Here is a 24,720-nt window from a genome sequence, read left to right as displayed (position 1 = left end):
TGCTGAATGAATGAACAAATGAATAAAATTCTAGTGAAGAGAGAATGAGTTAATACCTGTAAGTGCTCAGAGCATTGCCTGGCACACGCTTTGCTCAAAAAGTATTACTCACTGTTACTGTTGTTCCTTTGAGGAGGGGCCCCAAGCATCTGCAAAGTGCAAGCTCCAGAGCAAACAAATCTTCCAGCCACCAGATATGTCCAACGCACACCTATCTGCCTGCTACAACTCCTCTCCCTGTCTCCCTGCTCCCCCTGTGGCTCCTGGCCTCTGTCCCTCCACTGGACCCTGTGTCCTCCTCTGGCTTTCTGTCTTTGTCCCTCAGTTACAGATGGGGCTTCAGGACCAGTTCCCAAGGGCCGTCACCCCCTACGGTGCCTCCAGCAGAGTCTCCACTCACTACCAGAGATGGCTTGGACCCAACTGTCTGGTTCCACTCTCCATTCTGTCCCCCACCCCACCCCTTCATTGCCTAAGTACTCTGTGCCCCGCCCCGGGTCTTAGCCTGACTAACTGCACCTCACTCAGAACCTCCTCCTCTGGAAAGCCTTTCCTGACACCCTTCCCTGACTCCAGGTGTCCCAAGCCCCCTCTGCTGACCCTTCATTGAACACTGTCATTCTGCCAGGACATCTGTGGTGCCCTATCTATCTGTCTCCCCGGAGGCCCTTCCTCTACCTCCCCAACTCTGCCCCAGGAAGACCAAGGCCTGATCCCTGGCCCCTTAGCTCCCGAGAGACCCCTCCTCCAGCCCTCTGGAAATTACTTGTTCCTGGGGTCCATCTGCTCTCCCTTGCTGGTCCCCTCTCAAATCCCACAATGACCCCATCCTACAGTGGAGGAAATGAGAGGTGAGAGGTTAAGCAGTTTACCAGGACCATACAACGAGGCAGGAGGAAAGTGGGAACCTAGGCATGGCTGAGGAGGAGGGGCGCTGGAAGCACTGGCCTGGGATGCACAACACTGCAGACAGACAGAGGGACAGATTTTTGGATGAGCCAGCAGCTGAGCTGGGACTGGAAACCAGAGCTCCTCCTCTCTGCCCGACTTCTCTGCAAGGCCAGGCATCAGGGGCTCACCCTGAGGCGGCTTCCGCCCCCTGGCCCACAGCCAGCCGTCATCCCCGTGAGGTCAGCCACGGGGCCGCGATTTCGGGGAAATACCAGCTGCTTATTAAAAACAGGCGGTGGTCAGGCCCCTGCTGCTTTCCCAGTAGAAACTAGGCTGTTTGTTCCAAGAGGAGCAAGAGTGGGCAGGGCCTAGTCAGGGCCGCGCGGGGGCCTGAGTTGCAGTACCTGGTGAAGGGTCCGGGCTGGTCCGAGTAACTGGGGGTGGAGTGGGGTGGAATCCCATGTTTTGGCGAGGGCAGCCGGTGAGTGGACGGCCACCCAGCACGTGGCCGCTGAGCCGCTCACGGGGGTCGTGGGCTGAGACCTGGAAACCGAGCGAGAAAGGCGGGACAGCCTTCTTAGCAGCACACCCCCTGCTCCGAACTCAGGCGGCGGGCAGAACCGGAGGAAAAGCGGGCGGGTGAGCTAAGCCCCGCCCCTTCCGGAGGCAGCCCCACCCCGTCCCGCGGGTGCCTGCACCGCCGAGAGCAGCTGAGCCCTGCAGGGGGAGCCAGAGGGCCGTCCCCCGCGCTCCCGGCTCGGGCCGCGGGGCATCTGGAGCGCGTTAGACCTGGGCGGCCGGAGGCGGCGTGAGCTCATCCCGGCCGGCCCACTGCGGTTTCTAGGCGCGGCGGAGGGAGCAGAGCACAGAAGCGCTGGGCCGCGGTCCCCAGGGGAGCGCGGCGGGAGCACAGCTCCTCCCGGGACGTGGGTGTGAGCCGGAGCGGCGACAGTGTGTGTGTCACTGGCGCGTCGCCCAGGGAGGGCGGGCCCTGGGAGCCGGCTGCCAGCGTGCGCCACTGTGTGTCACCGTGTGTCGTGGCTTGTGAGGGTGTGTGTGTCCCCATTGGGGAGACACTGCGTGTGATAAGTTGCAAACATCAGAGCACATACTTCTCATTTTACAGAGAAGAAGGCTGAGTGCAGGGGAGGGAGAGGGCCGGCTGGGAGGCACAGGCCCAGGTCTCCAGGCGTCCCGCCCCTCAGCCTGTGTCCCTGTGTGTGTGCAGAAGGTGCGAGCCGACCCATCCTGTTCCCCAGTGCCGGGCGGGGGGTGTGGGTGTCCGCCTTCCCTCCCGCATTAGACATCCTCTTCCTGGTCACTACCGCACCACCACCCACCCCCATCCCTGCGGGACCTCGACACTGGTCTCCTTCAGGAAGCAGGGAGAGACCCCTTCACACCAGGGCCCTGGTGAACAGTGACACACACCTGGGTACAGACTCGCACGCACATGGATGGAGCACACACCGGCACACGTGTGAGACACCCTTCTGTTGGTAGGACTCTGAGCTGGGAGAGCCAACAGGCAGGTTGCAAAGTGGTGACAGGGTTTGGAAAGGCCTCTTGGTGCAATGCCCCCATCCCTGCCAGGGAAAGGGAGCAGGAGGGACTAGAGGTCACTGAACCCTGCATCTTGGGGGCTCCAGCTCCTTGAAATGGGCCCTGAGGCTACTGCACAAGAAGTGAAGGGCCCCAGGACTACAAGACTTCCAGGGCCAGGAGTCAGGGTGGGGACACTGTGGGCAAGACCAGACACAGAGTGGGGAGCTGGGGCTGCAGCAGGTACCTCTGAGCATCCAGGGCTCCCCCAACCCAGAAGGCTCGTCCTTACCTTGGGCCCTCACCTCAGGGACCTACTGTCCCAGCTTTGGTTAATCGTAGCCCCAGCTGTGCTGGAGACCCCAGGGAGGTGGCCCAGCACCCGTCAGCCTTCCTGGCTGGGCTCGCAGCATTGTCATGCCTGCATCCTCCTCCCCTCACCCCACAGCTGGGCAGAGGCTCCGAGACAGAGACCCTGCCTGCAGGATGGGGCACAGGAGTCGATCGCTCTCCTCACCAGCTATTGCTCCCCAGGCCCAGAGCACACATTTGCAGGGGGTTGGTGATGCTGCGCTTGCTAGGAACTCTAGGCCTCTTTAACCCCTCTGTGTTCCCACCTGTGAAACATAGAGGACACCTGCCCTAGCTAGACCTCCACAGGGAACGTAAAGTCTAAAGGGATGTGCATCTACTGTAGCCACAAGTGTCCTCAGCTCCCAAGACACTGGGGCAAGCTGGGTGAGGGATTTTTTTAACTGGAATGACTCTGGTTTGCATAACCAGAGCTTCCAAATTACTTAGCAAAACATGTTTGCTTTTTAATTAACATGTGCTTGAAAAACAATGGTTTTAATTAAAGTGGGTGGGGGGAGAGGAGGGATGGTGGGGGAGAATATTTCAAGCTCCAGGGTGCTGGTCAGACTTCTTAAAAATAAAATGGGAGACTTGCCCCAAGCTGGCAGAGGTGGGGAGCCTTAGGAACATCCCTACCTGACTCCACTCCTCTACAGCTCCCTTGCTGAGAATTTACCCTTTCGCTGACAGTTTAATTACTCACTTATCCACTGTTCCCTGGGCCCCTCTGGAAGAAGTGGGTTTTTTTTAGAAAGCAGTCTTGGGGAGTAGATGAATGGGGGTCCACCAGACAGAAGGAAGAGTATGAGTGAAGTTCGGGAGTGTGGACCTTGTTGGGGGAACATTTAGTTTACTGGGGAGGGAGAGAGAGGAGGTGGGGGGAGGTGACCCATAATAAAGCCAGATCCCTGGTGGACTGGAAAGGTAGAGCTGGACCCAGAGCCACTGATGTCCGAGCCCCAGCTAAGGGGGCAGGGGTAGTACTGAGCTGGGGCCAGGAACATAGGGGTGGAAGGCAGGTGAGGCCACAGGGGACAGAGGAATTGGCAGAGGAAGGGGAAGGGCTGTGGAGACTGGAGACAGGAGGTGGCCTGGGGCCTGGGGGCTTGCAGGTCAGATGCTGATGGGCTCTGTTTATTTGATCAGTCCAGCAGGGGGCAGTGTTGACCCCACCATCCTGCTGGCAAGATACCTACCCAGTAGGTATTCAGTAAATGCTTGAAGAAAGGAGAGAATGAGGAGATGATCCATCCAAATCAGCCACACCATCTCCCCTTTCTGACCTTTCAGAGCCAGCACTGGGGTGCAGCCTGGGATCAGAGGTCAGCATGGAGATGGGACAGGATGACCACCCCCTCACCCATGCAGACAAAGGGAGATTGAGAGGAAGCTTCTGGGGAGTGAGAGCACCCCCAGGGGTCAGGTTAGGTGACCTCAAACCCCCAGCTCCCAGTGGCCCCATCCAGGACCCTGTTTCTCATTAGGAGCCTTCTGGCCTCCCCCAGCCAGCACCCCAACATGAAACATGCCTCCCTGTACTTAATTCATTACGTGCAGGGTGGGAGGCCCAGCGGGCGGGGGTTATTTTTCCCCTGAGCTCAGACATTCCTTGCTTTATTATTCTCCACGTTTCAAAGCAGCTGTCGCCTCCCCCGACCGCCCCCAGCCCGAAGCTCAGAGTCCAGAAGGGGCTTCTCCAGGGCTCAGAACACCAGAGGTTCCCACCTCTGGTGGGAGCTCAGAACACTTCCAGCCCGCACCAGAGGGAAACTGAGGCCCAGAGAAGAAGCCCCAGGGCAACCTGCAGGGACCTCCCTCTCCCATAACACTGCCTTCCTTGCCCGGAAACACCCCCTCCTGGCCACCTTCCACAAAGGTGACCTCAGGGCCCTCTACACTGAAGAGCCAGCCGTTGCCTTCCAGCTCCAGGAGCAGGTGCTGGGATAACTCTCAGGGCCCTAAAAAACTGAGTACCGGGACTTCCCTGGTGGCGCAGTGGATAAGACTCCATGCTCCCAATGCAGGGGGCCCGTGTTCGATCCCTGGTCGGGGAACTAGATCCCACATGTATGCCGCAACTAAGTCCTCATTCTGCAACTAAAAAAAAAAAAAAAAAAAAAGATCCCTCATGCTGCAACGAAGATCCTGCATGCGGCAAGTAAGACCTGCAAGAAAGAAAGGACGGAAGGGAGGGAGGGAGGGAGGAAGAAAGAAAGAAAACACTGGGGTGCTTTAGAAAAAAAAAGATTTCTATTAAAAAAAAAACAAAAACACCCCTGAACCCCCAGTGGGTCAGCAGCCTTACAGAGGGCAAGGCCCATCCTGGAACAAGGGATCAACCTAGAAAATAGCAGGGCTGGGGTCAGCCTAGTGGATCACAGAGGGTTCAGGTCGGGGGAAAAACAGTTCTAAGGACCCAGTTTCTGAGGACTAGAGGCGCCTGGACAGATTTTGGCCCTACGTCAGAGAGCTGCTTGCCTGGCCAAGCTGCCTCAACAGGGGGTGAGCTCCCTGTTTCTGGGGGTGTTCAAGCAAGCAGCAGCTCATCAGTCTTACCCTGGAAAAGATGTTGGCCCGGGTATCTGAGGCCCCTTCCTGCCCAACTTTGAGGTCAGAGTCAGGCTGGCAGGCACAGTACCCACTCCAGATGAACGGAATTCGGTGCTCCTCCATGTTCACTCAGGTCTGAAGTCACAGGCACGACACAAGAACAGGAGACCTGGGAGCTGGGCCAGAGCCAGAGTAGGACCCGGCCAAAACGTTTTCTTCGTGAGTTCACTACAAGCTCCTGGCACCTGGGGAAGTGCTGGGAGCGCAATAGATGTGTGATCACTGTGTACTGATGAGTTAAATGGGCCCTACTAGAGTTAGGGGAGGAAGGCAGCCTGCAGGGTTCAGGGCCTCCACCTAGGAGAGGGAGTCTGACCACAGTGGAAACTGAGGCAGGAGCCCAGGCGGGGCAGGCAACCTGGGCGTGCTGGGGAATGAATTTCAAGGTCATCCTTGGTACTCTGTAACCATTTTGCCCCTGCTGACCCTATAGCCAGGCCTGTCCACCCTGAGTATGGGGCTTGACGGCTGGATCCTCAGGTGACCAGGAGGGTAGGAATCACTCTGTGATGTGGCCCTGCAGCCACAGTAAGCCTGGGGGCCCAGGGTCTGCCCACACCTCCAGCTCTACTCTCCAGACCAACCCCAGGGACCCCCTTACTACAAGGAAGGCACCCTCTGGGGGATGGACTACACAGAACCCGAGCCCCTGAGAGAGGGAGCAGCTTGCTACTAGCTGGCCCGAGCTGTCTCCACCTAGAGCTTTGGGATCTGGGTGTGTTACCTTCTTGGGGGCCCCCAGCCCAGGCCGTGCAGAGGAACCCACTGGTACTCCTGGGATGTGCCCAGCTTCCCTTCTTATCCCTCATCCCTGAGCACGGTTTCTCTTCACAAAAGCTAGAAGCCATTCAGTGTTTGCCTTCCTGCCCAGCAGCCACCGTCCCACACCATGTGCTGCAGCAAGGAATGAAAGGTCACTGCCACTGGCTTCCCACCAGAGGTGCACACAGGTATGGGTATCCAGCGATCTGGGGACACCTGGAATCTCAGGGTCCCAGGCACTCCAACGAAGGAAGCTGAGGCATCTTCACTCCTGTGCCCCACCCCCAAGCTCATCTGCACTGCCCCTGCCACGTCTCCACTCACCACTCCATCCCAACTGGTAGGGCCAGGCCTCTGTCAGTCATCACGGTGGAGCACAGTCAGCACCTGATTCAGACGAGCCTTGAGCCTGGAAAGGACCTGCCCCATTCAAGGGTCTCTATCCAGGGATTTGGGGAGATTTTCACTGCAACAAACTGTGCGATTGCCTCAGAACTTAAAAATGGACTTGTAAGGTCTTATTTTGCCAAGTAAAGACATGGAAAACAACTGCCACCAGCTATCATCACCATTGTTTTATGAACAAAATAATATTCTTAAGGCAAAGAAAAGAAAAATAAAGTAAGGCAGGATGCAGTCCCTGAAGGAAAACAGCCAGGCCTTGAAGATGCATAAATTGAGCTTCATGGAAAACACGCAACATGGGCCTTATCCTTCTCCCATGAAAATTGTCTTGGATATTGTCGCACGTTGGGCCCTGGAGCCTGTGGACACCCAAATGCTTCCAGTCTCCAGCAGAGCAAGAATCTCTTCTGCAGCCTTCCTGACTGGAATTGGTTCCCCTCTGCTTGCACACCCCTTGGGACAGGGTGCTCGCTGTCTCTCCGAGTTAGCTTGGGAGCTAGGGATGGTATTGTAAGCACCTTTAAGTGGCTTCCAAGCAAGCCTACTATGGGAGAGAGGGAAAGAGATGAAGAAGGGAGTGAGATGGACAAGGTACTGATGGGAGGGAAGACAGACCTCCAGACCCAGGGCATAGGAGTGGTGGGGAAAAGGGGTGCTCGTGTTCAACTGGACCAAAGTATAAAAATTAGGAAGTTGGAGGGCTTCCCTGGTGGCGCAGTGGTTAAGAGTCCGCCTGCCGATGCAGGGGACACGGGTTCGTGCTCCGGTCCGGGAGGATCCCACATGCCGTGGAGCGGCTGGGCCCGTGAGCCATGGCCGCTGAGCCTGCGCGTCCGGAGCCTGTGCTCCGCAACGGGAGAGGCCGCAACAGTGAGAGGCTCGCGTACCGCTAAAAAAAAAAAAAAAAAAAAAAATTAGGAAGTTGGCAAAGATCTGAGACTTCCCGGGGAGCAGGGTCTTCCCCATCTCTGGAGTTCCAGAGTCTTCCACTGTCTCACTCCATTCCCCAGCCCTCCAGAAAGGCTCTGACACACCCATTCTCATTCTCACCAAGGCCTCAGTAGATATGCAAAGTACCCGGACCCACAGTCCGAAGAAGAGAGTGGAGATTGGAAGAAAATGGTGGAACCTCAGGTGTCCACAACCAGGCTGGGGAGGAGTGGAAGGCAGGCGCCCTTCCCAGCCCTGACCTTCTAGGCCCTTCTCCATCCAAGGGGACCTGGCCCTGGCTGCTGAGACTAGAGGGGCCTGTTGGGCAGGCGACCCTGGGGAGCCTCGTGTACACACACACACTCTACATTCCAGCTGTGCTCTGTCAGCGTTTGGGCAAACCAGCATTGTGTGGCTTTGGGAGGGCAGGAGCAAATAACCCCCAGACTTGGGCAAGGGCGGGCCTGGGGCTGGTTGGAAGGGGAACCCCAGGGAAGCTCTTCTGTGCTGGATCACTGGGTTCAAGGTCTAGGGTTTTCCTGCTGTTCCCTGAGGTACCTGGGTTCCCTGGGGTGTGGCTGGCCCTGTACCCAGGCAGGCTCACCCTACCCCCCTCCCCTAAACCCTCCTTACCACCCAAGGCCTCGGAAACAACAGCCCAGCACTCCGGCCTGGCACCTCCCCAAGCACCCCTTATGCAGCATGAGGGCTGCCTCACACCACTGCCCAGTTTTTGTTGCCCCACCTCTTCCCTCCCACCTCATTTTCACACCCCCTCTGATTTTGTGCACGCCACTGCTTGGACCCGTTTAATCTACCTGCCCCTCCCCACATTCTCTTAAGATCTTTATCCGCTGTCTGTCAGCCCCTGTGCCACTGAGCCCTTTGAGCCCTAGAGTCCAGGGCCTCATCCCTACAGTTTGATTTCCTTCCTTCTTGTGACCTGGTTAAGGATTTCCTCCAATACTTGATTTCTTCAAGACCCTGCCTGACTTCGTTCTGCCTCGACTTGAATTTCTGGCCTTCTTGTCCCCCCACTTAGTGCTACCTAATCCATGTCCCAGTGGTGACCCCAGGATCCCTGCAGATGGCATCTGGAGAGAAGATGCAGGCTGCAGCAGGGAGCCGTGCAGAGACATCAGAGCAGAGGAGTGATGGTTGGTCCTGGGATAGTGAGGCTGTACTCTGCCCCTGGCCCCCTAGCCCCCTGACTGCCCCACTGACCCTCTGGTTCAGCCTGGACCAAGACTGGAGAGGTAAATGTTCCTGACACCTTACAGAGACCTCAGAGATGAGGCCTCGGGCCAGATGGGGGAAGTAAGGCATAGAGAGACCCCAGACCAGACTCCAGCCTTATGGGACACGTGACTTGGCACCTGAGGCATGGAGGGGACCAGGCTGACATGAGGGCAAACCCTTTACCACACCCACCCCTTTCCACCGGCCGCAGGGACATAGGCTGGACCACCCTGCTTGAGGGGGGAGCTGGGACCACTGTTTATGCAACTGTGGGGAGGCCACAGCCTGGCTGGCAGTGCTGCCCGCCCAACACAAGCACTGACTCAGCAGAGCCCCCCAGCACGTACACACTCAGAGATGCACACAAACAGACACAAACACACACACAGAGGTAAACATACATGTGCATGTGCACAGACAAATGGACACCTGCATTCGCTGGTATACACACACAGACACACACTCACAGACACAAGTACACAGGCAAACTTGTGCATGTATGCACACACAGACACAGGGACACACAGAAATGCACAAACATTTCACCCAGCCAAGGTAGATGGGAGGCTCCTGAGTGAGGAGAAGCCTCACCCCTGCAGCTGAGTTCTACCCTCTAGGCCCCTCCACTCTGACACTCACACCCATAGCCAGTGACCCGGGCCCACACGTGGTCAGCACAGCCACATATAACAGGCAAAATACCCCAGAGTGGCATCACGGCCATGACTGGGACAGAGACACATTCTAAGTGGAGTACAGACCCAACAAGGGGGACCAAACAGCCCCAGGCAGAGCTCAACAGACACAAAAGCCCCAGCTCTGCCCGCACCAGCCCCCCACAGCCTGTCCACTCTCAGTCCACAATTGAAGACTGGCGGGTGGGAGCTGCAGAGGGTCTCGGGGGATGTGCGGGATACTCCCTTCCACTGCCAGGCCAAGCCGAGTAGGGTGGTAGCTCCCAGGAACTAGGGGAGCCTGCAAGAAGGAGGGTGTGTTTGGGGGAGGGCTGGGGGCACTGCAGGACCATTCTGGAAACCAGAGGAGGGGGCAGGCTTTCTTGCGAGAGCAGGACACATGCTCCCTGGGATCCCAGACACATGGAAACTTGGAGGCAGGACCACTTCTTGCCTGGGGATGGCTGAGAACAGGTGTGATCCCTGCCTACAGGACTCAGCCAAGGGTGGAAAGAAAAAGCTGGGACCACTCAGTCCCATGTGGATCCTGGGGACTTTTGAAGGGGAGCTCAGCTGTTCTTGGGCTTGGTGTCCAAGAGCAAGGGGGCTGGGCAGGCAGGAGCTGGGGCCTGCCCAGAAGGATATTGGCCAGTCTCTCTGCCCTGTCTGGGGCCAGAAGGAGACCCTGCTGTCCTCTGTGGGGGTCCGTGGCCACCAATTGGCCAGGGAGGCTAGCCAGAGTCCAGCAAAGTCAAACATGCACAAGCAGACGCCCTTACTAGTAGAGACCACTGCAGCAAGTCCACTAGTGCCTCCATTCCCTGCCCTACCAGCCAGCCAGACTATACACCATGAAAGGGCAGACCACGGTCCCTCACTCCCACCCCACACCAGATCTGGGGCTGGAGTGGACTGTGTTTAGATAAGGAAAGGAAGAAGAAAGCCTCAAAATCTGCCCAAAATGTTGCTGAGAGTGTCTTAAAAAATGACCTGGAATCTGATCACTTCTCACCATTTCCACTGAACCACGCATGCATCTTCTTCTCTCTCCTGGACCCTCCTACCTGCGGTCCCTTCTTCCGCTCATGTGCCCCAGTCTATTCTCCACATAGCAGCCAGAGTGATGCTGATAACACATCTCCCCAGAGCACACACCAAAGCCCTTCCCACGGCCCAAGGACCCTCCACCACATCCTGTCGCCTCCCCACCACACACCCTGCTCCCGTCTCTGCTGGAATGTCTTCTCTCTGATGCCCTCATGGCTCCCTGGAGCAGATGCTGAAGTATTGCCCCACACAAATGTTCCAGCCTGCCTCTGGGACCCTGCCCTAACCAGCGAAGGTGGGAGCTGGTAGATAAATAGTCTGGTTTCCTCATGCCCTCAGTGAGACAACACCACCATCTCCTGGAGGTCCCCAGTGGGGCTGAGCCCCCGTTGCCCACAGGGTCTTCTGCTCCTATGCACCCTAAGGACTTCCTTCCCTGCCCAGCTGCTCTCCCGTGCTCCCTGGGGCCACCTCCCAGGGACACCACTTACATTCAGGTCCTTGTCTCAGCTCTGCTTCTGGGGAAGTCCAGCCTAAGACACTCCATCTCTCCTCTCTTTTTTGTGTTTCTTATCTTCAACAACGATTCCCCATTCCTCCCTGCCCCCAACCCCCAGCAACCACCATTCTACTCTCTGCCTCTATGAATTTGACCTCTCTAGGAACCTCGTTTGAGTGGAATCATATTGCATTTGTCCTTCTATGTCTGGCTTATTTCACTTAACGTACTATCCTCAAAGTTCATCCATGTTGTACCATGTGTCAGAATTTCTTTCCTTTTTAAATCAGAATAATATTCCATTGTATGCACAGACCACATTTTGTTTATCCATTCATCTATTGATGGCCACTTGGGTTGTTTCCACCTTTCAGCTATTGTGCATAATGCTGCTGTGAACATGAGTTTACGAATATCTCTTCAAGTCCCTGCTTTCAATTCTTTTGGATATATACTCAGAAGCGGAATTTCTGGGTCATATGGTAATTATGTTTTTAATTTTTTGAGGACTTTCCATACTTTTTCTACAGCAGCTGCACCATTTTACATTCCCACCTACAGTGCCCAAGGGATCCAATTTCTCTACCTTCTCGCCAACCCTTGTTATTTTCTGTTTTCTGGATAATAACCATCCTACTGGGTGTGAAGTGGTATCTCATCGTGGTTTCGATTTGCATTTCCCTAATTAGTGACGTTGAGCATCTTTCACTTGCTTATTGGCCATTTGTCTATCTTCCTTAAAGAAATGTCTATTCAAGTCCTTTGCCCATTTTTGAATTGGGTTGTTCATTTTGTTGTTGTTGTAGGAACCCTTTATATATTCAGGATATTATCTCTCCTCTTTTCAATTTTTGCCCAGCCATTGCCTTCTCAGATACTCACTGACCTCATTATTTAACATGTCATTTGCCTCCCAAAACACACACACACACACACACACACACACACACACACACACACAGCACACACACTGCACAGCCCCTCCCCTACTCCCCTACTTTGGGTCCTCCCCAGCCTTTATCACTGGTTGACACACTTTATGGCTTTGGTGACTTGTCAGCTTTGTATGAGTGCCACAAGGGTGAAGGGTTTGGCTGCTTCCTCCACTGCAGTGTTCCCAGGGCCTAAAGAGTCTGGCACACAGTAGGTGCTCCATAAATGCTGAAAGGATGAAAGGAAGGGAAACAGACTCCTGCATACACACTCACAGCCCCTCACAGACTCTCACATACACTGCCGCCACTCCTCCTCCCACACGTACGCGCACACATACTCTCACACTCACAGTCCTGCCACGCTCGCCGCACCACACAAACACCCTGAGGCAGCCTGATCCGTGCAAGCCTCAAACCCGCTCTCACACACCCACACACTCATCTCACAAGCAGATGCATTCACATCCAAATGCACCCTAGCGGGGCTGCCCTGACCTCCTGAGTCCTCCTGGCCTGCAAGCTGTTTCCTACCCTGTGTGGCCCGCTCCACACTCTGGGCCCTTGATCTCTCCACAACCCTTATCTCTAGGGCCCCCAAGACTCTCTACAGGGCATTGCTCTTCCTTCCCTTCAAACAGGAGTGGATGACCTCCTCCAGGAAGCCTCCCCTCACCCTCCCCACTGAGCTCCGAAAGGAGGGGAGGGCCTGGCCCCGGAGCAGGGTGTGACAGTGGGGCTGGCACTTGCAAGGGTGTGTGCATCTCCTCCTGTCATTGCAGGGGTTGTGCACTTGTCTTCTGCTGAGAAGCCCAGGGCTGAGAAACCACTGGTGGACACCAGATTCTCACCCTCTGGCCTAGAGCCACAGCACAGGCAGAGAGACCGGAGTCGGGCAGGGGTCTAAGGCCTCTTCGGCTCTGACAGCCTGGGGACAGTGAGTCAGGCAAAGCCATTCTCTGCTCTGGGCCTCAGTTTCCCCACCTGTGACATGGGTGGCTCTGGGCCAGTGCCCTGCAGTTCCCTGATTGCTGGTTGTGGAGTGAGACAGCTCAGACAGTGCTCTCAGGCACCCAGTGGCAACCCTGTGTTAGAGGCCAGAGCATGGCTACTGTCTCCAGAAGTGGGGCGGGGCACCCAGTCCTCGTCCAGCTCAGCCCAGTGTCCTGGTGGGCAGGCTCGGAGGGTTTGGCACACCAGATGGGACAGTTTTGATGCGGTGAGCAAGGAGGCAAGATTTCAAAGTGATTCCTCTCATTTTGTCCAGGGCTCACCGTGTGTGGCTCATAGATTTTTATAAAAGTCAACCAAAGGGCCACAGAGAAGAGAGAAGGAAGGAGGGAGGGAAGGAAGGAAGGAAGGAGGGAGGAAAGAAAGAAGGAAAGAAGCCATTTATTCATGAGGCCCAAGGGGTGGGGACAGAGATGCAGTCACAGGCCAGTGCAGCCTGATGCGGAGATGACAGCCCCGCAGAGCTGTGCAGAGAGAGCCTGTGCAGGAGTCTCGATGTACTCCCCTCCATCCCCAAAACTCCAGGCCACTGGTGTCAGCGACTCGAGCAGAAGATGAGCTGTCCCCAGCACAGCCTCCCCTGGGCTCCCTGAGAGTAAAGGCGGTCACAGGTTACAGTGGAGGGGGGCAAGCAAGGCTGTGGGATGTCAGCTGAGAACTGGAATTGGTGGAGTTGGGGAGGTGGCAACAGGGGATCTGGATGACAGAGGCAGGAGGGGGACAATAGGGCTGAAATCAGCAGAGGTGGCAAAGGTGGTAGCAGGTTTGGAAGGGAGGGTGGGAGGTCTCACCTGGGGCAAGAGGTTCAGCTGGACATGATGTGCTTGACAAATGCTGAAAAGAAGGAAAGAGTGAGCAGCAGGGGTTCGGCCCTGGGTAGCCAAAGGTGGGGACCTAGGATCCTAATGCCCCGCTCCCGCCAGCAGACTCCCTGCCCTGCTGAGTTTACCTTTGTAGTTGATGCAGCCATTGGGGTCCTCTTGCCCAGCCATCAACTTCTCCACCTCATCTTCTGTCAGCCTTTCACCTGGCAGGAGTGGAAAGCTGAGTCAGCATTGTTGAGGTGTGAAGGGTGGGGGGCCCCCTGAGCCCCTCTGGATGGTGGGTGTGCCTCTCCAGTATTCCCACACCTCATATTGGTACACACAAGGCCTGGGCTGTCACTCCTATTTCTGAAACCAGAAGAATCAGTGACAAGTCAAAAAGGGCAAGGCCTGGGGTGCAGGCCTGGCACTCCCTCCGAGCCTGGGCTCTGTCTGTAACAGTGCCATCTTGTTGTTCAGGTCACCAGCACATACTGTCCTCTGCCCTCAATAGGCTGGCGGGACTCCCTCCATCAGGAGTAGGCCAGGTCCCCCATCTCCCTGGAAGCAGTCCCTCGGGGCAGCCCTTCAAGGCTAGAGGAAGGACGCATAAAATAGAGCTGGGGACCTTAGGGGATGAGCATGGAGGAGACCAAGAGACACCACCACTGTTCCCCAGACAAGTCTGGCACTTTCCCGCCTCTGTGCTTTTGTTAAGTGTTGTGTTGGTTCCCCCACTGGAATACCCACTGCAGTTTCCCTCACACCTCCTAGCCCCCAGTCTCACACACACACACACACACACACACACACACTCCATCAGGAGTAGGCCAGGTCCCCCATCTCCCTGGAAGCAGTCCCTCGGGGCAGCCCTTCAAGGCTAGAGGAAGGACGCATAAAATAGAGCTGGGGACCTTAGGGGATGAGCATGGAGGAGACCAAGAGACACCACCACTGTTCCCCAGACAAGTCTGGCACTTTCCCGCCTCTGTGCTTTTGTTAAGTGTTGTGTTGGTTCCCCCACTGGAATACCCACTGCAGTTTCCCTCACACCTCCTAGCCCCCAGTCTCACACACACACACACACACACACACACACACACACACACACACACACACACACAACCCCAGAGACCAGCACAGGGCTGAGCACACAGTAGGTACTCAGTAAATGTTTGGTGCAGGAAAAGTTCACTTTGCGCAGACACAATTGGTGCTCAATGAACATTTGCTGTAGGAAAACTTCTCTTTGAGAAAGGACCGCTCCTGCCAGCCAGGCACCTGACAGCGGGGGTCAAGATGCCCAAGAGGCAGGCACAGTACCTCCTTGGCTCTGGAATTTGACCTTGAGGCAACGAACACAAGGACTGGATGTACCTGGATGTACCGCCCTGCCCCACCCTGTCCCCAGAGCTGTTCCTATCCCCCTCCAGTTCTGTGAGCTGCACCAGCTGGCTTTCTTTATTCCCCACCTAAATTTCTAAATTCCCCACATTTCTGTCGCCTGCCATCGAGGCACCTTGACTGCATCACCCTCCATTTCACAAGTGAGAAACAGGCCCGGTGGGTGACAGAGTGCTTTCTCCCGGATGCCCCAGGAAGGAGACAGTGGGGTGGGGAGGAGGCTGCCCTCACCCAGCGTGGCCAGCACGTGGCGGAGCTCGGCGCCCATGACCGTGCCATTGCCCTCCTTGTCGAAGACCCGCAACCCTTCCACAAAGTCCTCGTAGGTGCCCGTGTCCTTGTTCTTGGAGATGTGCTGGAGCATGGGCAGGAACGTGTCAAAGTCCATCATCTTGGAGTGAAGCTCTGTGGAGAGATGGCCCAAGCATCAGGCTCTGAGGGGCAGATGGGCACCCCTCCCCTGTGTCTGACAGTGAGGAGCTATTGCCCTCACCCAGCTCCCAATGCACTCTACACCAGTCTGTCATTTACAAAGCACTCCACCGTCACAAGGCACTTTACAGTCGACTGAGAAATGTATTATTTACATTGTCCTTTGCTGTTCACAAGGACAGCGGCACGACAGTGGGCTCTGACTAGCACCTCTGCTCTTCTTTGCGGGAACAGTTCTCTCTAGCGTCTCTCTATTTTTCTTATCAACCCTGCTGTCTCCACACCTGTGATTGGTCAAGAGCAGCTGGGCCGATCAGAGACCTTCTCTGGGACTTCTGTACCTGTGGCGAGGGCTTGGGTCTCACTCCTCCTTGGGGCAAAGCAGGCAACCCTCTCTGGTCGTGGTGGTGAGGGAAGCTGGCCCTGCCCCACAGAGGGATGCCCGGGAGGCCAGGAAGGACAGGGAGAGCATAGGGGATGCTGAGGCCAGGCACACCCTGGCCTGCCCTCACACCTGCCACTGAAGCTAGTTTGTGCTGTTGTCAGTCCCCTACGACCAGGAGGCCTGGCAAATAGGCATGGGCCCAGATGGCATAGGAACCATCACTGCTCGTCACCTTGTCAGCATCTCCTGAGACTGGCCTCCAGGTCCTCCTCCAGACAACGGGAGGATGTTAGGAGAATGCACAGCAGGGGAGCTCCCATGTTGTCCCACCAGCGATGGCAGCCCACCTCGGTGGTCTCCCCCGGGACTGGCACTAATGGGGACATGTCAGGCTGGGCGTACCAACCTTCCTGCTTTGGCTTCCCTAGGACTCGGAGCACCTCGGCCTGTGTAGGGTTCTGGCCCAGCGCCCGCAGGACATCTCCACACTGCCCATACGTGATCTTCATCTCACACGTGGGTGTGCGGTCGTACAGCGTGAAGGCTTCCTTGAACTCTGCCGGGAGAGGGCGTGAGCTGCGGACACTTCTAGAGTCAGCCCCCCCCGACTCGCCCCACACTGCAGGGGAGGACTCTCAGCCTGGGGGACCCGGGCCCCAACCCTGCAGCCCCTGGCTCAAAACCCCCACTCACCTTCAATCTGCTCCGGTGTAAACTCGATCTGAAAGGAGACCCCCAAAGATTCTGAGTGTCTGGTTCAGAGGATGGGGCCAGGCCTCCTCCTGATCCCTCCGTGTCCGGACCAGGCCTCAACCCCTGAGCTGCCCCAACCCGTCCACATTCCAGGATTCCAGCTTCCACTGCCCAGGATCTCCTGCAGTCCACCTTGACTCCCTCCTGCCTCCTTACCCCTCCCCCCATCCCACCTGAGGACCTTGGGTCTGCATGTGCCCAGACCCTGACACCAGGTAGGCCTCATCAGGCAGGGGAAGGGGTGAGGAGGGAGGCCTGGTGCCCTGGATCCCCAGCCCAGGGTGGGCCTTACCTGAGGCCCCTGGTCCTGGACAGACGGGCCTGAAGCACAGACTGGCTTTGCCAGCTCTGCCAGGCCTGGGGCCCAGTGGGCAGGACTGTCCACATAAGTGAGACGGGAGGCCTCATCTCACCAGGGCGGGGGTGGGAGGTGGCAGGAGGAACAAAGGCGAGGGGACAGGCCAGAGAGCCCTGTCAACATGAGAGCATATCTGCAGGAGCGGGTGTGTGTGCGATGTGCCTGTGCGTTCACACACCTGTGTGTGCTTCTGTTTGCGTGTGTCTGCCCCCCACAGAGCCCTCAAGGCTGGGCACTTTCAGTCACGTGGCCCTGCCTACACCTGAGTCTTACACAGTCCCATCCATAAGCGCAGGGCAGCCCCCAGCGTGGCACAGCAGGGGACCAGGGCCCAGCAGTTGAGTGTTTGCTGAGGCCACATCAGGGCCACCTGAGGTCAGGAGGCCTCCTGGGACCTGGTTTCCCCCTCCTCACTTGGATACCAGGTCTATTTTTATCACTGCAGTCACTCGCCCCAAGGTCAAGGTCACACAAGGGAAAGGAGCTTGGGGGAGGGGGACTTGACTGGCGCCTCACCCACTGTTGCTCGCCTGATGTCCCCTCCACCAACCTCCGTAGTGCACACCAGTGCAGGGGGGATCCTGCCCCTGCCACCCTGCTGCGTTGTCCCTCCCAGCCCTCTGGCTTAACCCTGTGTTGGGAAGACCAAGTTGTTGTTCCTGGCCCCGCCGCCGAGAGCTCTCTCCACCAGGAAGCCTGCTGAGATTACGGGCCCTGGGCCCCTGGCACAGCTTTCTGCTGGGGTCACAGGAGAGGCCTCACTAGTTCCTCTGCTCAGAGGGTAGTCTGTGCAGCCTCAGATCCGGTGAGACCACACAATGCCACCTTGGGCCCTAGGGTTGTCTGACCCTCACCAGGGGGCCTGTGGGACACAAACCTGGGGTCTGGGGATGGTCAGGAGTCACAGTCAACTCCAGGGAGCACTTGCCATGAGTGGTTCCCAACAGCCTGTGAGGAGGACTTATTGTCCCATTTTACAGTTGAGGAAACCAAGCCTTAGAGCAGTGATGGGAATGGAGCAGAGTTGGGATTTGAACCCGTGTACTGAGGGACAAGGTAGGTGCCTCCAGGAGGGGCTCAGGAATGGAGATGGATCTGTGCAGGCGGGCTGCAGTTCTTGCTGGGGACCGTGAAGGGCTGGGAGGGCTCCATGGGGCCCCTCAGCCAGCAGCAGCCAGGGCAGCAGTGGCCAGTGGCCAGCCAAGAACAGGCAACAGGCAGGACACGGCTACGTGCCACTACGCAGATGCCGCAGGTGGGAGTCAGGGCTCGTTCTCCAGGTTTAGACTCTGAGAAAGGCTTTCAAGCCAAGCCGGGGAAGGGATCCTGGGGCCACTGGTCACAGTTCCAAGACCAGCTTCCTCCATGACCTACCCAGACTGGCTCAGTATCGCCAGCTCAAAGCTGAGGCCCCACCAGCTCTGGGGCTCAGGGACCTTGGCAGGGGTGAGTGTGATCCAGCCTGGGCAGGAGCCCTGCTTCCCTTTACTCCCCACCCTGTCCACCCTGGGGAACTTGGTATGGACTTAAGACCCCACAGCTGGACAAGAAAGATCCCTGCCTGGCTGCAGGGGTGAAGGGCACAGGCAGGTCCAGGATTCCCCAAGGATGTGAGGTCCAGGGAAAAGGACAAGGGAGAGTCAGTTTCCAACCACCAAAAAGATAGTCCCTTCAGCAGCACTGGGGGAGTCCTGCCTGATGTCTGACCACGATCCCTCCTGCTGCAGCCCTTCTGATGCCTGAAGCTTCCAGCTTTAGTTCAGTACTCACTTTCTGGAGCCTGGTCTTCCACGGGGTAGATCCACTCTGGGATTCACTTACCTACCCTGCCCTTCCCACCGAAACCCAGCTCCCACACCCACCTTGACCTTGGAGACATCGAACTCAGGTTCCTTGGGGGGCTCTGGTACAGGTGCGGGTGCAGGTGCAGGTGTGGGAGCTGGAGCTGCCTTGGCGGCTGCCTTGGGCTCACTCTTCTTGAGCTCTGGCTTTTTGGGAGCCATGGAGGTTGTAAGCAGAGAGGGACGTGGAGAGAAGGAAGCAGAGAGCCGGGTAGGTGAGCCTCCTGTAACTGGCCTTTATCCTGCCTGGATACCTCATGACCCCAGCCCCACCCCTGCAGGGCACAATGGGGACAGGGCCATAAAAGGACATTGGCTAGGCTCAGGGGCTATTTTGGGGCCTGGGGGGGCATTGTTCAGGCTCAGGAATGGGTGGAGGAGAGGGAGGGCTCTCCTTTCCTCCCAATCACCTGTTGGGGAGAGAGTGGGGGAGGGTAGGACAGAGGTCACTGCTCAGCCCCCACACACACCCTCAAAAGCACATGCACGGGCTTCCCTGGTGGCGCAGTGGTTGAGAGTCTGCCTGCTGATGCAGGGGACACAGGTTCGTGCCCCGGTCTGGGAAGATCCCACATGCCGCAGAGCAGCTAGGCCCATGAGCCGTGGCTGCTGAGCCTGCGTGTCTGGAGCCTGTGCTCCGCAAGGGGAGAGGCCACAACAGTGAGAGGCCCGTGTACCGCAAAAAAAAAAAAAAAAAAAAAAGCACACGCACACACACAGGGGCCCTGCTGCCCCTCAGCAGGTCAATAAACTGAAAGGGTGCAGAAGGTTGCTCCGAGCATGTGTTGAGTGTTGTGTTGGGGGCAGGAGGACTGGGATTACCTAAGGGCACCCCTTGAGTTAAACTTCCCATCTGTGCATCGAATTCCCATGTGTCTGTGCCCGTGTGTCTACACGGAGGGGGAGAGGGAGGTCTGCGTGTGTCCATGTGTGTTGTCTCCATTTGGCTAGGTGTTTGTATGCAGAGGGGGGTCTCTGTGTATCTATGGTGGGAGGGTCTGTGTCCATGTGGGGGATGACCCCCCCGGTCCGCGGGTGTTGCTTCTGTGTGTCTGTGTCTGGGTGTTTATCGTGCCTGCGTGAGTGTCTGGTCATGGCTCGCAGGCAGCTGCAGCCCATCTCTGGAAACACCCTAAATGGCAGTAGGATGGGCTCTGCTCCCTCGAGAGCGGTCACCCAGCCTAGTTCAACAGCCAAGCAACCTCCACAGCCTCCCGCATCAGCACCTGCCTGACCCTGAGGTCGGCTTCTTGGTTTCACCGTCACTTCCTATTGCCCCTCTTCCACAGCTCCCTGTTACCCACTTTCCCCACACACCCCAAGGCCTGCTCCCCGCCAGACCCTTGCACACACTGTACCCTCTGCCCTTGCCCCCCTGCTTGGAGCATTCAAGGCTCAGCCGCACTGCACCCTCCTCCAGGAAGCTGTTTCCACTGCCCCATGTTGCCCTCTGCTGACACTTTTGGTGAGGTCCTGAGGGGGTCTGCCTCTCTGAAGGACCCCAGGGCACTGGGAGAGGTTTGCCTCCAGGTGCCCAGTCTAGGGTATGCCCCCCCCGCCGCAGTTGCTACCCACAATGCCACCCCAGATGGCAGTGACAGAGGGCAGCCTGGCTGGTCTACCATTTCAGGAGCTGGGGGGAGGAAGGAAGGCTGAGGTGGCATAAGGCCCTTCCAGGCACAGAACTCGGAGAGTGAGGACATCTTGCAAACACATTGGCCTCCATTCCTTGCCCAGTGTCTGTGCCGGGGGGGTAGGAAGGAGGTGTTCCCTGTTTGTTTGGTTTTTTTTTTTTGCGGTACGCGGGCCTCTCACTGCTGTGGCCTCTCCCGTTGCGGAGCACAGGCTCCAGACGCACAGGCTCAGCGGCCACGGCTCACGGGCCCAGCCGCTCCGCGGCACGTGGGATCTTCCCGGACCGGGGCACGAACCTGTGTCCCCTGCATCGGCAGGTGGACTCTCAACCACTGTGCCACCAGGGAAGCCCCCCTGTTATTTTATTTATTTTTTATTTTTTGTGGTATGCGGGCCTCCCTCTGCCGTGGCCTCTCCCGTTGCGGAGCACAGGCTCGGGACGCGCAGGCTCAGCGGCCATGGCTCACGGGCCCAGCCGCTCCGCGGCACGTGGGACCCTCCCAGACCGGGGCGCGAACCCGGTTCCCCTGCATCGGCAGGCGGACGCGCAACCACTGCGCCACCAGGGAAGCGCAACCCCCCCCCTGTTATTTTTAAACGCCTGGAGCCTTTGATAGAAACTTCAGAGGCATTGCCCCCCCTCCTGGCCCCCGGGGATTTCCCAGGTGTAGGGAGGCACAGGGGGGTGGAGCCTGAGGGGAAGATTCACTTGGGCCTCTACCTGGATGCCCCCAACGTCCCCCTGCTGAGCCCAGGTCTCTCTCATCCTGTCACTCAGCCTCATGGTGAAGGGAACAGCAGTCCAGGGATAGGGCTGGGTCCCCTCCTAGCTGGAACACAGGACATTCCTCCCCTCATCTGGAGGGCAGAACACCCCACATCTGGAAATCTGACAACATCCGGCGCTGGGGGAGAGGCAAGTTTTTCACTTTTCTTCCAGATGTTTGGCAAGAGTATTAAGAAAGAAAGGGGTGGAGGAGGGTCCTCAGAGACCAGCCAGAAATACCACAAGAGGAGAAGACAGACAGAGGGGGACACACAGAGAGAGACCTCTGGGCGGCCCCATCACCCAGACCTGCTGACCCTCAGGACAACTGACTGGACACCCTCGAGGGCTCCCACGAGCCACAGGCACAGCCAGCAAGGCACCACCCAATCCCCTTTCACTCATCATGGGGGAAACCGAGGCCCAGAGCCTTGGACATACGCAGGGGCGCCCAGAACCCCTATCTCACTGATGCGTCCACACACAATTGGTATCCCTTGGAACCCACTCAGCATCAGTGGGAACAGAAGTAGATGAGTGACATGGGCCTCCTGAGCCTTGGTTCCCAGGTTTGCAGACTCATGCAGCCTGCTAGAGCCACACAGAGCCACCTTCCTCTGCTTGGTGAGGGGGTGTCTTGGTCCTCTTCCCTCGAGCACAGGGCAGATATGGTCCTATAGTGGGGACGCCGTGTACAGACCCATCCTCCACTCCCTCCCCAGGGCTCAGATGGGCCTTTGACTGTCCGAGCTCTGGCTCCTGGGAGAAGCAGTGCCCTAGGCTCACCCCACAGGGCCACTCTCAACCCGTAACTAATGCCCAGACCCCAGCAGGGACTCTGCAGGGATCACCCGCCCTTGACTGCCAGCAACATGCCTATCGAGGACAGAAGGAAATTAAGGGGTGGGCAGGTGAGCAGGCAGGTGAACAGGAGAGGGGACTCAGTGACAGGGAGAGGCAGGCACTGGGTAGCCAAGATGAGCCACACAAGTCTTGGCACTCACCTCTCTCTCCCAGGTCCCAGCCTGGGCTCCATGCCCCTTAGGAATGACAGCCCAGCAGACAAGATCCTGGCAGAGCCTTGGGGGAGAGACAGGGGTCTGGATCCCTCTTCTTTGACTCCCCCAGCTCCAGTGTCTTGAGTCGTGGCCCAGTCTGATGCAGACAGCACATCCCAGAGCCCTCTCTGGGGGCAGCCACCTTACCTCCCCCTCCCCCACCTCAGGAAACTGTGGGCCCTGACTTCTGAGGAGCCCATGAACAGAGGCAGGAGACCCCTGGCTACACTGGCCTCCTCCTTTGTTCTTTCCAGCCCGCATGCCCTTGCACAGGCTTTCCTCCCTCTGGTGCCCTTGTCTGGGACCCTGGCCATGGCTTGTTCCTTGTCACCTCTGGGTCTCAGTGAGATGTCACCTCCTACGAGAAGCCTTCTCAGACTACCCTGGACCTGACCCCTCTGCCCTGCCTCTCAGCTGGACTCCCCATCCCTGCACACCCTAAAATGAGCTGTTTCCCTGTTATCTTGTCTCTTATGTGTGTCCCCCCTCCCATGAATGTCAGCTGGCATAGGAGGAGTTTTTGGTCTCCCATGGCTGTATATCCGTAGGGTCTAGAACAGAGCCTGGTACACAGTAGGCACTCCATAAATGTCAGATGAGCAAATGTCCCAAACATCTCAATTTACCCACCTCTCACAGAGGGACTGGAACCCTTTACCGAACCCCATCTCTGGAGTAAGGCAATGACTGACATTACTTGTGTCTGTCTGCCGGGGGCACCCCAGACAGCAGTGCAGCCATTGCTGCCCCTCAGCCCACCTGCCGCGCCCCCCTCCACGTAGGCCTGCTCTTCATGCCGCTCCCCATCCGTTGCTAAGACTCCTCTCAAGAGCCTGAAGTGGTAGGGACCACCGGATGGTATAAGCAGTGACTTGACCATGATGACCAGCCAGCAGGGGGCGTAAAAGGGATAGGAACTGGTCTTTGGATCCTGAACCCAAACCCCAGAAACCGGGATCCCAACCCAGATCCCAGACTCCAAACCTGGAACCTGGAATGCCACACCCAGACCACAGACTCAGGCCTCAGAATCCGAACCCCAAACTTAGATCCTGGAACTCAGAGCCCAGGACCAGATTCCGCTCTGGGGACCCAGAGTCCAAAAGCTAGGATGCCAAAGCCAGACCTTCAACCCAGACTCCAAACCCTAGATAGCAGGCCCAGGACCCAAGACTCTAAGCCCAGAATCCAGATCCAGGACTCAAGACCCAGGACCCAGGACCCAGGACTCTAAACCCATACCAAGACCCCAGACCCTGGACCCAGGACAGGGGCTGCTGGTTTTCCAAACGGGCACTGCCTCCTGCCCTGTGTAGACAAGGGTGAAGCAGGGGAGGGGTTAGCTCTTGGCTAACAGCAGGGGTGAGTGCTTGGCAGACCTTCCTGCTAGTGTTCAGAGGGGTATGAGGAATGTCCCTCATCCTGGCAGAGCCAATTTGGGGAACTCAGAATATGGTGGCCACATGGAGGGAATGGTGGGGAGTGAGGAGAGGGATGGATAGGTGAGGCCTGGCTATCCCCTGGGCCCAGGAACCAAAGTCAGGGAAGGAGGGTCAGGCTCCCCACGTGCCCTTGTCCCCCTGGCCGCAGGCTCCGCAGACTGCCCTGGCCCGCCCAGGACCGCCCCTCCTGCCCAAGGCCTTTGGGCTGGGACGCAGGCCCAAACTTCCCGGAGGAGTCAAGAACGTGGCCTGGGCCAGACCCAGAGCCTTAGAAGTAGGTCAAATGTTGCTGTGCAGCAGGTCCTGGGGACCCCATCTGGGCATGGGCAGGCCCACGGGCTGCAGCTCACCCACCAGGGCACACGCATATATTCACATAGATGTGGACTCACCACTACACGCCCATAAATACAGACCCTACACAGGGCCGCTACTTCCTGCCCAACTGCTCAGATGAGGGGACTGAAGCCCCAAGAGGGGCAGGAGCTGCCCAGCAACTCTGGATAGAGGTGGCACGAGGCAGCCACGAGGACCCAGAGAAGGAGAGGAATTTCTGCACCATCCCACACCCCTGGAGCCTTGGGTGAAAGTCTGACTCCAAGGAGGACTTCCCAGCAGGGCTGCTCTGCCACCAACAGGATGTGGCCTGCTTCCCGGAGGCACAGCCCCAGGCCTTGAAAGATGGGAAGGAGTGGCCAAGGGGGAGGCAGGAGACTTCCTATGCTCTTGTGACCCAGGCCATTCCTGGCTCCTTTTGTCCTCAGTTTCCCCATCTGTACAATGGCCATGGCTGGGGCAAAGTGGTCCTGAGTTCGAAAGGCAGTCACTGCCCCTGAGCAGTGATGAGCCCGTCCTCACCACCCCCATGCCACACACAGACAACTCTGTCCTCGGCAGGCCAAACACACCCCTCAGGCCCCTCCTTCTGCCTACTGTGCTGACGGGGA

General features: G+C 57.5%; 1 protein-coding gene across 2 annotated transcripts; it reads right to left on the bottom strand.

The window, feature by feature from the left end:
* Positions 1 to 13,261: 13,261 nt before the first annotated feature.
* Positions 13,262 to 19,125, bottom strand: MYL3 (myosin light chain 3). Of its 2 annotated transcripts, none has more exons than XM_007126086.4 (7): positions 18,894 to 19,125; positions 16,614 to 16,641; positions 16,327 to 16,476; positions 15,335 to 15,508; positions 13,846 to 13,923; positions 13,688 to 13,730; positions 13,262 to 13,485 (listed from the first exon to the last, which is right to left on the bottom strand). In XM_007126086.4, exons 1-6 carry the CDS (start codon positions 19,032 to 19,034, stop codon positions 13,702 to 13,704), a joined length of 600 nt encoding a protein of 199 aa, XP_007126148.1. In that variant the 5' UTR covers positions 19,035 to 19,125; the 3' UTR covers positions 13,262 to 13,485; positions 13,688 to 13,701. The 2 variants fall into 2 exon arrangements, with proteins under 2 accessions (XP_007126148.1, XP_028335467.1); XM_028479666.2 differs by lacking the exon at positions 13,262 to 13,485 and adding an exon at positions 13,519 to 13,592.
* Between the last annotated feature and the right edge of the window lie 5,595 nt (positions 19,126 to 24,720).

This window comes from Physeter macrocephalus, chromosome 18 (genome assembly GCF_002837175.3).
Source record: "Physeter macrocephalus isolate SW-GA chromosome 18, ASM283717v5, whole genome shotgun sequence".
NCBI classification, from domain to species: Eukaryota; Metazoa; Chordata; class Mammalia; order Artiodactyla; family Physeteridae; genus Physeter; species Physeter macrocephalus.
This window is presented reverse-complemented; position numbering and strand designations above follow the sequence as displayed.